The sequence below is a fragment of the Capra hircus genome, chromosome 7 (assembly GCF_001704415.2).
Source record: "Capra hircus breed San Clemente chromosome 7, ASM170441v1, whole genome shotgun sequence".
Lineage (NCBI taxonomy): Eukaryota > Metazoa > Chordata > Mammalia > Artiodactyla > Bovidae > Capra > Capra hircus.
This window is the reverse complement of record NC_030814.1, coordinates 95,634,346-95,646,383: the sequence shown is the minus strand read 5'-3', so window position 1 is coordinate 95,646,383 and position 12,038 is coordinate 95,634,346. Positions and strand designations below refer to the sequence as shown.

At 52.6% G+C, this 12,038-nt stretch overlaps 2 protein-coding genes across 3 annotated transcripts; one reads left to right on the top strand and one right to left on the bottom strand.

The window, feature by feature from the left end:
- EPOR (erythropoietin receptor) lies at window positions 3,239-9,144 on the top strand. Of its 2 annotated transcripts, XM_018051121.1 has the most exons (8): window positions 3,670-3,784; window positions 4,640-4,775; window positions 5,164-5,342; window positions 5,420-5,577; window positions 6,061-6,214; window positions 6,302-6,389; window positions 8,142-8,229; window positions 8,323-9,144. In XM_018051121.1, the coding sequence occupies exons 1-8, from the start codon at window positions 3,670-3,672 to the stop codon at window positions 8,932-8,934; spliced, it is 1,530 nt and encodes a 509-aa protein (XP_017906610.1). In that variant the 3' UTR covers window positions 8,935-9,144. The 2 variants fall into 2 exon arrangements, with proteins under 2 accessions (XP_017906609.1, XP_017906610.1); XM_018051120.1 differs by having other exon boundaries at window positions 3,239-3,784; window positions 8,142-9,138.
- Window positions 10,120-11,735, bottom strand: SWSAP1 (SWIM-type zinc finger 7 associated protein 1). Its single transcript, XM_005682386.3, has 2 exons — window positions 11,465-11,735; window positions 10,120-10,931 (listed from the first exon to the last, which is right to left on the bottom strand). Exons 1-2 carry the CDS (start codon window positions 11,708-11,710, stop codon window positions 10,425-10,427), a joined length of 753 nt encoding a protein of 250 aa, XP_005682443.1. The 5' UTR covers window positions 11,711-11,735; the 3' UTR covers window positions 10,120-10,424.

The following is a 12,038-nucleotide window of genomic DNA, read 5'->3' as shown; positions in this document are numbered from 1 at the left end:
TTGGACTGGGTGGTTTACACCATCTGAACAAGTGAGCTGCAGACTGGAAGGATCATGGCCCTCTGAGACCACGGAGCAAACATACTGTATCGCTGCTACTTGAACTGTTACAAAAGAAAATAAATATCTATCTCAGGACTTCCCTGGTGCTCCAGCAGCTGAGACTTTGCGCTCCCAACGTTGGGGGCCTGACTTCCATCCCTGGTCAGGGAACTAGATGCCACATGCTGAACACCACAACTAAAGATTCTGTGAGCTGTGATTAAGACCTAACACAGCCAAATAAATACATATTCCTCTTAAATGCCCAGCTTATTTAAGTCATCAGTATTATTTGGGTCTCTGTTACACTAGCCAAAAAAGAAAAAAGTTAATAAATGAATATTGCCCCACTCCAAGGCAGGATCACCCTCATGGGGCAGTGCCACTGTTACACCCCACCAGGTCCACCTGCCATGCAAGGAAAATGCCTGGGACTTCCCTGGCAGTCCATTGGTTAAGAATTCCCCTTGCAATGCAGGGGACACGGGTTTGATCTCTGGTGAGGGAACTAAGATCCCATGTGTCTCAGAGCAACTAAGCCTGAATGCCACAACTAGAGAATCTGTACACTGCCACAAAAGATCCCACATGCTGCAACTACGACCTGATGCAGCCAAATTAATTCATTTAAAAAAGCAATTGGATGTAAGTAACAGTATTCTTAAATTGTTATTGTTGTTCAGTCACTAAGTCATGTCAGACTATTTGCAAACCCCATGGACTGCAGCACAATCTTCCCTGTCCTTCTTAAATTAGCTTAAGCAAATAATTGCGGTCCTTACTGAGCACTTACAGTGTGGCAGGCATGTTCTCATAACCTGATGTAATCTATTCATAATCCTCACATAAGCCTTATGAGGGGGCATTATTATCATGCCCATTTTATACATGAAAAACCAAGACGAGCGACAGTTAAGTAGCTTATCTAAGGTTTCAGGGCAAGTGACACGTGGAATGCATCAGAACATATGCTCTTACCCAAGGAAACAGTTTACAGTTTCTGCCTCTTTCTCTCTCTCTCTCTCTCTCTCTCACACACACACACAAACACAATCCAAATGCCAATTTCCTGAGGAAAAGATTCTCATTGACTTGTTTTGTTTGTTTGTTTGTTTGTTTGTTCCTCGGTAAGGCATGTGGGATTTTAGTTCCCCTCAGTTCAGTTCCGTTGCTCAGTCGTGTACGACTCTTCGCAGCCCCGTGAATTGCAGCATGCCACGCCTCCCTGTCCATCACCAACTCCCAGAGTCCACCCAAACTCATGTGCATCGAGTCGGTGATGCCATCCAGCCATCTCATCCTCTGTCGTCCCCTTTTCCTCCTGCCCCCAATCCCTCCTAGCATCAGAGTCTTTTCCAATGAGTCAATTCTTTGCATGAGGTGGCCAAAGTATTGGAGTTCCAGCCTCAGCATCAGTCCTTCCAATGAACACCCAGGACTGGTCGGATCTCCTTGCAGTCCAAGGGACTCAAGAGTCTTCTCCAGCACCACAGTTCAAAAGCATCAATTCTTCAGCACTCAGCTTTCTTTACAGTCCAACTTTCACATCCACATATGACCACTGGAAAAACCATAGCCTTGACTAGACAGACCTTTGTTGGCAAAGTAATATATCTGCTTTTCAATGTGCTATCTAGGTTGGTCATAACTTTCCTTCCAAGGAGTAAGCGTCTTTTAATTTCATGGCTGCAGTCACCATCTGCAGTGATTTTGGAGTCCCCCCAAATAAAGTCTGACACTGTTTCCACTGTTTCCCCATCTATTTCCCATGAAGTGATGGGACCAGATGCCATGATCTTCATTTTCTGAATGTTGAGCTTTAAACCAACTTTTTCACTCTCCTCTTTCACTTTCATCAAGAGGCTTTTTAGTTCCTCTTCACTTTCTGCCATAAGGGTGGTGTCATCTGCATATCTGAGGATATTGATATTTCTCCCAGCAATCTTGATTCCAGCTTGTGCTTCTTCCAGTCCAGTGTTTCTCATGATGTACTCTTCGTAGAAGTTACATAACTAGAGACCAAATCCACGCCCCCTGCAGAAGCACAGAGTCCTAACCACTGGACAGCCAGGGAATCCCTCCACTTCTGTTTTCAAAAGTGCAGGAGGTTAAAAAAAAAAAAAAAAAAAAAAACAGGTGCAGGAGTACTCAGGAATAGCTCTCTCCAGTGGCTAACACAGGTCAGCTGTCTCCCTACACCTCTCAGGTTGGTTTTTCGCTTATCTTTTACTCCACAAATATTTCCTGACCTCCTATTGTATGCCAGGCTCTGTTGTAGGTGCTGGGGATATAGAAATGAACAAAACAGACTAATGAAGGTGGCGAATCAATAACAAAACATCAAATACATATTACATATTTATACAAAAAGTACAGGGAATGCAAAATGCTGCTGCTGCTGCTGCTGCCAAACCATTTAAGGACTGACGTCTGTGGGGGGTGAGGGGTGGGCGGTGAGAGGGTTGCTATTTTGAACAGGTGATCCAGGAGGACTTCACTGAGGAAGTGACATTTAGTTAGAGCCCTGAGTAAACTGAAAGTGAGCTGCATGTCCATGTAGAGGAAGAACCTTGCAAGTGGAGGGAATAGACAGTGCAGAAGCCTACCTTAGCTTCACCATCAGCCAATTTTTTTCCTCCTAATGACAAAGATGTCTCTGGCTACTCCATCTCCCTACCCCGTCATCTAATAGAAAACTGCACCTCCTTTCCTAGCTACTCCAGGGAAAAGTCCCAGAATGGAAGCTCATTGGATCCCCTTGGGTCACATGACACCCCTGAACCAATTACCGTGCTCCAGGGAATGGAGCTCTCTGATTGGCTAATCTGGGGCTGGCTGACGCAATAAGGTAGGTATTCCCTGCTTCCCCAGGCATGCATCTCTTTGGGGTGGAGGGTGTTTACCCCAGTTGAAGCTCAGCCCGAGAGAACAGCTTTTATGATTTGTTCTATACTTTACAGATTATTGAAAGAACTGCACGTTCCTTGTAAAATAAAATCCCAAGAGTATACACATGTAAGCAGAAAATGCCCCCAAAATCACAAATAAAATCTTGCATTCTAGAATACATGCAATTTTTACAAATGCAGGCTCTTTCTTACTATCTGGCAGTACTTCCCAACATTGTGCAAACATTCAACGGCTACTATTAGGCTTATTATATTCCTACCCAGACTGGGAAGAGATGTTGATTAGTACGATAATATCAGTAGTTACAGTTTACATTTTTTGAATGCTTGCTATGTGCCAAGTCGGATTTTATAGATTAAAAGGCTGAAGCTCAGATAAGGTAAGTAACCCGTCCAGGGTCGCACAGCAAGAAAGTGTGTCTGAGGCAGAAAGCAGAGCAGTTCCTTCCCTCCACCCCCAAGGAGGTGCGGAGCTCAGGGCCCCTGCTCTCTGTAACCAGGCCCCACAGGGCGGCTGCCTCCCTCTTATCTCAGCTCGGGCTGCCTGCTGGTCCCGCCCCCTCGGGGGAGCTGCCACTTGGAGGCGCCTGGCCGGGAAGGCCTGGTCAGCTGTGTCCGGCGGAGGCAGCTGCTGACCCAGCTGTGGCCTGTGCCAGGGGCGGAAGAAGTGGGGGGGGGAGGGCAGGAGCCCTGGGCCCCCGGCGTTAGGGGCTACATTATGTATCATCTCCCGGCACCCCTCCGTCCTGGAATTGGCTTCCTCTGCCTCTTGCTCGCTGGGGCAGCCTGGGCTCCCCCACCCAATCCAACGGACCCCAAGTTTGAAAACAAAGGTAAGGGTGGAGTTGAGTGTGGACCCCAGCACTGGATCTTGGAGGGCAATATTGGGACCCGAACTTCCTGCCCGGATCCTTGGGGCCACCCAGGTTCTCATTCTGAGTCTGTGACCTGGGGCCCAAGATGGTGTCTGAACCCCTAGACTGGGATCTCATATGGCATGCTGGGGTCTATATCCCCAGATTAGATTCTGGGGGAGAAGCTAGAAAGGGGCATAAGAGTCCTGCTTTATCTCTTCAACGAACTTGGGACGTGCTAAACGCTAAATGGGGCAGGGGTGGTGCTGTAGTCTAGAGTCCTGTATTCTAGAGTCGCTGAGCTAAGGAGATCTAGCCGACCCTCCAAGTGGGAAGGGAGGGTAAAACCCGAGTCCGAGTCAGAGGGGCCGAGCCCCAGGCAACTGTAAACACGGTTGGCATGCGGGCGCCAGATCCCTGGGTCCGCGGGGTTGAGGGAGGGGAACGGGGGGCACGGTTGGCGCTATCGGGCCGCCGGGAGCCTGCCGGGGCTGATAGGGGACCCCGCCTCCTGCACACACACTCACCAGCACGCAAGTCCCTAGGCTGGGGCGGGGGCGGCAGCGGGAGGCGGAGGTCTTGACTGCTGCGCTCAGCAAAGCCGGTCGCGGGTGGGCGGCGTGTGTGTTGGAGGGAGACAATAAGACACGCAACCTACACTTGGAAGTTTGGGGGGCACTACTTCGGCGGACCCTTTGAAGGGCCCCGCTGGAAGAACGGGGGCGGGGCTTTTTTTCTTATCGGTCCGCACAGGCAGCAGGAGGGAGGGAAGGATGCTGTGGCTCGAGAAAGGGGCTCGGTCCCTTGACCCCCTCCCCTTACCCCCATCCTCAGCGGCCCTGCTGACAGCCCGCGAGCCTGATGAGTTTCTGTGCTTCACCGAGCGCTTGGAGGACTTGGTGTGTTTCTGGGAGGAAGCAGCCATCGCCGGAGTCGGCCCGGACAACTACAGCTTCTCTTACCAGCTCGAGTGAGTTGGACGAGGCGGGGTCAGGTGGAGCGCCCCACAGGTGCAGGGGGCGGGCGGGCGGGGCAGACTTCCCAGGAGCTCGCATCTTGGGATGTTTCCTGGTGCCAGGGACCGGCTGGCATCTCTGCTGGTGGGCACTTGTGGGAAGCCCACGGAGTCAGGGCTGACGTGCACCCTAGTGGTCGGGGCTGGAACACTCCTGTGATCACTGCTGGAGGGCAACCGCAAACTTCAAGGCAGGAACAATACCGCTCCAAAGCAGGACTTAAGGCGTTGCGTACGTCGGGGCTGCGACGCCCCCTGGTGGTAGTGTCCAGAAACGCGCCCTCGGTCCCCGCGAAACCTCCAAACTTGATCCCCCTACCCTCGCTGGTTCCTGGTTGAACAGGGGTGAGCCGTGGAAGCCATGCCGCCTGCATCAGACGCCCACCGCCCGCGGCTTGGTGCGTTTCTGGTGCTCGTTGCCTACAGCCGACACGTCGAGCTTCGTGCCCCTAGAGCTGCACGTCACTGCGGCCTCCTCGGGCGCTTCACGCTACCGCCGTACCATTCACGTCAACGAAGTGGGTAAGTGCGCTGGGAACGGGGGATTGGTCGGGAGGGAGTCCCAGTTTCCGCCCACCTAAGCAAACCCCTCTCCTTAGTGCTCCTAGACCCTCCCGCCAGGCTTGTGGCTCGGCGGGCCGACGAGGGCGGCCACGTGGTACTGCGCTGGCTCCCGCCGCCTGGGGCACCCATGGCGAGCCTTATCCGCTATGAGGTGAACATCTCGGCAGAGAACGCCGCAGGGGGCGCACAGAGGGTGAGGCCCGCCCCTATAACCTAGCCCCAAAGGGCTCCAGACTAGACAGGCCCTCTAAGTCTCACCCTCTAAGTCACTAGGGCCCCGCCCCCTTGGCCTCGTCCCTTCCACGCCTTGCCCAAGACATCTCCACGTCCACTGATTTGTCTCCTTTCCCAATGACCCCCTTTTCCCAAGCCCACCTGGACTCAACCTTTCTTAACTCTTGCCCGGAACCCTAGACCGCTCCAGTGCCCGCCCTGTCTGTTCGCAGGCCCAGCTGTTAAATAGCCGGAGTGCGCCCGTTTCTACCCAGGGCCCCATCCTGATTGGCCCCAAGCCTTCCTGGGCCCCGCCTCCTACTTTCATTGCCCGCCTCCCCATGTTTGGTTTCTGTTCTTCCTTTTTCTGATTGGCTGGCTCCCTCAGAGTCCACCCCCACATGCCCTCCTTTTCCCTCCCTGCCCCTATTGGCCACACCCCTCACCCGGGCCCCGCCTACAGGTGGAGATCCTCGACGGCCGCACCGAGTGCTTGCTGAGCAACCTGCGGGGCGGAACGCGCTACACCTTCATGGTACGCGCGCGTATGGCCGAGCCCAGCTTCGGCGGCTTCTGGAGCGCCTGGTCCGAGCCTGCGTCACTGCTGACAGCTAGTGGTGAGGCCCCAGGCAAGGGAGGTAGGAGGGGCTGGGCGGAGCATGGGGGCCAAGTTCACTGCCCTGACCTCTTCCCTGCTCCCCCAGACTTGGACCCCCTCATCCTGACGCTCTCCCTCGTCCTCGTGCTCATTCTACTGCTGCTGGCCGTGCTAGCCCTGCTCTCCCACCGCCGGTGAGCGCCCCACTCGGCATCTGGCTCAGACTCCCCTCCACTAACTTTACCCTTTCCCTGTGAAAACCTAGGCTCAGAGATGGGCAGGCACTTGCCCAGGGTTACAGAATGAAAAGTCGGTGGCAGGGTCGGGATGCAAGCCAAGTCGCACTCAGATTCTTATTTAAAATTCTCTGCTCTTGGGCATATACTTTTTGGGTTTTCCTCCTACCTCAGTGTCTGCTGCTTCTTGGATTCTCTTGTGAACGTGCATGCGTGCTATGCTAAATCATTTCAGTCGTGTACAACTCTTCCCGACTCCATGGACTGTAGACCGCCAGGCTCCTCTGTCCCTGGGATTCTCCATGCAAGAATACTGGAGTGGGTGGCCATGCCCTCCTCCTGGATCTTTCCGACCCAGGGATGGAACCTGCGTCTAACTGCATCTCCTGCCTTTTAGGCGGATTCTTTACCACTGAGCCACGGGGGAAGGCCTTATTTTCGAATACTTTTTTCCCAGTTTCATCAACTTCTGTAAAGCCAACCAAATGGGCTTCATGAAACGATTTAGCCCCAAATGCCTCTCACCCGTTGTCAAGCTCCTTAGATGTTTTATGACATGACCAGCCATCCTGAGGTTTTTGTAATTCAGTTTTTGTAACCCAATTACATACAATGTGTGTTCACACCCCCAAGCCTTGGGATACACTGTTCCTTCTGCCAGGAATGTCCTTGCCGTGCCTGCTAAGCAATCTCCTAGTTCTTTCAAAGCCTTGTTTATTTACTTGATTGGGAAATACTGAGTGCCAGCTCTGTGCTAGGCACTGGGAAGAAAGAGCAGAACCAACCAGATGTGTCTCTACTCTTGTGGATCTCATAGCTGAGTCACACAACAAATAAGGAAACCAACAGATATTTGATTATAAATTGTGATGAGAGATAGCAGAAATATTGGGCTTCCCAGGTGGCACTAGTGGTAAGGAACTCCCCTGCCAGTGCAGGAGACATAAGAGTCTCGGGTTCGATCCCTGGGTTGGGCTGACCCCCTGGAAGAGTGCATGGCAATCCACTCCAGTATTCTTGCCTGGAGAATGTCATGGACAGAGGAGCCTGGTGTGCTACAGTCCGTAAGGTCACAAAGACTCAGACATGACTGAAGTGACTTAGCATGCATGCACAGGGGGACATGACAGAATAGATAGGTGAGAGGAGGTGACATCGGAGCAGAAACCTGAATCCTGGGAAAGAGGCAGCTGCATGAAAAGCAGGCAGCGAAAAACAGCAAGTGCAAAGGTCCTGAGATGGGCGTGAGCTTGGAACATTGAAACAGCTGCAAGAAAAGCTGTATGCCTAGAGCAGAGTGTGTAAGGTGGGGCGGGGGGGATGAGGGAGGTAACAGGGATTAGATCATGTAGGGTGTTCTGTAGGGAGGAGTTTGGACTTTAGCCTGAATGCACTGGAGAACCATGGAAAAGAGTGAGGAGGAAAGTAGCATAATGGACCTTCAGACAAGCCTGGGTGGGTTTTAGAGGGACCATAAGGCAGTGTATATTGAACTCCTATGTATCCTTCAAAACCCTGTTCCCATTGCCCTTCTGTAGGGCCTTGCAGATGCTTTGGCAGAATCCCTGTTCCTCAGTCCCATGCACTCCTCTGCCTTCAACATGACCACAAGGGACTAGGAGTCTCTTTGCCCCAGGGATGGTGCTGAGGGGGTGTCGGTGACTGTTCAGTGACACATGCCCAGGCATCTGTTTGTTCCGGTTTCACCAGGACCCTGAAGCAGAAGATCTGGCCTGGCATCCCAAGCCCTGAGAGCGAGTTTGAAGGCCTCTTCACCACCCACAAGGGTAACTTCCAGGTAGGCGGCCTGGTTGCTCCTTCCAGGCCTGGGGCTTCCCTGCTCCTGTGGCTGAACTCCAAGTCTCTGAGCAAGCTGGTGCTGTTTCCCCAGCTGTGGCTGTACCAGACTGACGGCTGTCTGTGGTGGAGCCCCAGCACCCCCTTCCCAGAGGACCCACCTGCCCCCTTGGAAGTCCTCTCTGAGTGCTGCTGGGGGGTGACACAGGCAGTGGAACCTGGGGCAGATGACGGGGGGTCCCTCCTGGAGCCGGTGGGCAGCGAGCATGCCCAAGACAGCTACCTGGTGCTGGACAAGTGGTTGCTGCCCCGGAGTCCGCCGAGCGAGGACCTCCTGCAGCCTTGTGGCGATATGGACATAGTGACCACGGATGAAGCCTCAGAAGCGTCCTCCTGCACATCCGCTTTGGCCCTGAAGCCTGGGCCGGAGGGGGCCTCTGCTGCCAGCTTTGAGTACACCATTCTTGACCCCAGCTCCCAGCTCTTGCGCCCAAGGGCACTGCCCCCTGAGCTGCTCCCCACCCCACCCCACCTAAAGTACCTGTACCTCGTGGTGTCTGACTCTGGCATCTCAACTGGCTACAGCTCAGGGGGTTCCCAGGAAGCCCAGGGGGGTTCATCCAATGGTCCCTACTCCAACCCTTATGAGAACAGCCTCATCCCAGCTCCCAAGCCTTCACCCCCGAGCTACGTGGCCTGCTCCTAGGATTCCAGCCCTCAGAGCCACAGAGACTCAGAATGACCGCACTGCTACTCCAGACCCAAGGTTTATCCAGCAGGGTCAGTGAGGCCTGCTGACCTTGGCTTTCTGCTCAAGTCATCCTGCTCAAAGTCACAGCCTTGCAGTATTTTTAAATGTACAGTTTTTTTGTGTAGATAGATAAATATATATATATATACTTTATATATAAATATATACAAGTTTCCTGTTGTGACTTCTATAATTACCTGTCAGCCCCATCTTTTCCCTGGGCCCAGGCCATAGAAGAAGCAGCAGCAAGTCTGGAGTTAAGTCTAAAATTCTGACCTGACAATCTGAATAATAATAACAGAATGAATTGGTCAGTATAAGTTATGCTAGCTGCCCTAACAACAACCCATTCCCTTCTCTAGGGGGTCTTCTCAACCAAGGGATTGAACCCAGGCCTCCTACATTGCAGGCAGATTCTTTACCAGCTGAGTCACCAGGGAAGCACTTTCTCTCATACAATTCAAATAGATGGTTAGCTTATCCCTGGGATGAGTCAGAAACCCAGGCTGTAGCTTAACCATCTCCTAGGGGTACTCTGGGGTCTTCAGATGGACCCTCTGCATCCCTCCAGCCAACAAGAGACAGCAGATTTTTGTAGGCCACTTTAGGGATGTAGCCTGGAGGTGGGTGCCACGTCTTCACAAATTCTGCTGGCTAGAAATGGTTATGTGACTCTAGTAAGAACCATGGACAGCTGGGAAATGTAGTTCAGCTGTGTACCCAGGAGAGACGAGCTGTTTAATGAGCAGCTAGCTAGTCTTTGCCACTAATAATACTACTAACATTAATTCCTAAGGCTTTATTCCAAATCTGATTCTAAGAAAGCACTCTGATGACACCAAAGGTCAATCAAGTGGCTCATTGGAAGTTTCGGCTTAACTGCTTTTTAAAAGTTTGACATAACCTAGGAAAGCATACCTTCTATTCCAGCAATTCCACTTTTAGATATGTACCCACAAAACCCTCACACACCTGGACCAGGATATGTGTATGAATGTTAATAGTAGTAAATAAGTCAATCTGATCATACCTAATGTAGGGTATAGTCACTCATGGAATTACATGCAGTATTGAAAAAGGAATGAATGAAAATGTGGCCGAATCTTAGTACCAGTGTTGAGAGGGAAGTTTCAGATTACATTTATCATGAAATTCTTCTTTATAAAATTCAAAACAGAAAAATTCAACAATATGTTGGCTGGGCACAATATATACAGGATAATCGTATATTCACGAGTGAAAAAGCACTTTACAATCTTAAGGGCTTTGAATTTGCATCTGTCTTGGGTAAACTCCAGGAGTTGGTGATGGACAAGGAGGCCTGGCATACTGCAGTTCATGGGGTCGCAAAGAGTCGGACACGACTGAGCAACTGAACTGAACTGAACTGAGGCAGGTGTTCCAGACCGGGAAACAGGCATAGAGAAGTTGTCACACTCCAAACCTCATGGTTGGCCTCCAGAGCTTGAACCCTTGTGCAAGCTGGTGTCAACCAACTGGGTGGGCCATCGGGTGATTGTCATCTCTCCATCTGGTTGAAAAGTCACCCACCATTCTTCCCTGGGGCCCAGCCCACCTGGCTCCAGGGAGGCTCGGAGGCAGCACTGTCCTGGGCCTGCTGCATCCGGCTGCAGCCAGCACTGGGCAGGGAAATACCTCTGAAGGAGTGCCAGCTGCAGAGCATTTCCACTGGCTCCTCCTTCCTCTTGGGTCTGGAGGGCCACAATGAGCCCACAGCCCCGGCCAGGCCCAACCCGGTGGCTGAAGTGGACAGCTGTGTCCAGAAGCAGGGCAGCCAGGTAGGCGGCTTCCTGGGACCCAGGGTCTTCTACTAGGTATTCCTCCAGGCCATCAAGCAGCAAGAGTGAGGGGGCTGGTCCACGGGCCTCATGGGCAGAGCACAGAAGCCGGAGGAGCTCACGGGTTGAGGGTGGGTACTGGAAGCGGATCTTCTAGAAAGGGAAAAAGGAAAGGGCCAGATTCAGCATAGGAAGCGGGGCTTCCAGTTAGAGCAGCCCTGCTTCCTTGCATACTCCCCTGGACGAGGCTCTCACCCAACCTGGACCTCTGGTTCGAGCGTGAAGCAGCTCAGAGGGATCGAATATTCTTCTGTTCACCAACCCCTTACCCTCGTTTTTTTCTTATTCTGCACGTCACTGCCCGGTATTATTAAGAACAGGTATGCCTTTCTGCCAAATCTCTAGGGCAATCTTTCCACGTAAAACCTGCCCTTAGCGTCCACCTCGTCCACGGACTCGTTTGGCTCCGCCCCTGACCCCACCCCTTGGAACGCAAATTTGTGGTTCCTGCCCCCTCATTGGATAGTTTCTCACTCAATCTTAACAAGGCTTCGTATAGTCCCATCCCCAACTCGTCCATATTCCTTCCCACAATGTTTGCTTCGTCTCCGCCATTGGTCTGTCTCCGCCTGTCAGTCAATCCCCCATTAGCCCCGCTACGGGCTGGTCCGCCTCTGGTCCCCTACTTGTAATCGCAGTGGTTCGAGCGCCGGTCCAGTCCTGCGGGGCAGGCTTTGAAGAGGCCTCCGGGTCAGGAAGAGGACCGGGCCTCGGCCTTCCCCTGCCGCCTCCAGGGCCGCCGCGAACAGCAGAGCTGTCTTTCCAGAGCCTGGGCCGCCGAGCAGCAGCAAAGGCGGTTCGGCCTCAGCTGTGTTCTTCCCGGGGCCCGCCGCGCTGCCCAGATTCAGCACTCGCCTCAGCGTCTCCGCCATTTGCCGCGTACTTCTGTTCAATCGGCGGCCGGTGCCTGCCCTTAATCCCGCCCAGGGCGGGGTCTCATTGGTTACAGTGCACTTAGCTTCTTCATTAGTCCAAAAATCTGTTCCTCAAAGTTAGATCGACGTTTCCTAGCTCCTCCCCTGGTGGAGGGGCAAATAACCTAGTTTGAGCAACAAATGGAGGCGTTTCAGGGCGATAAGGCCCTCTCGTAAGTGAGTCCGCTGGCGGAAGCACCACGAACACTATTATTGTGAGCTAAGCAGCTAATCAGACAATATAAGGGTTGAGAGTTGGACGGAACAGGCCCTAATCACGGACACA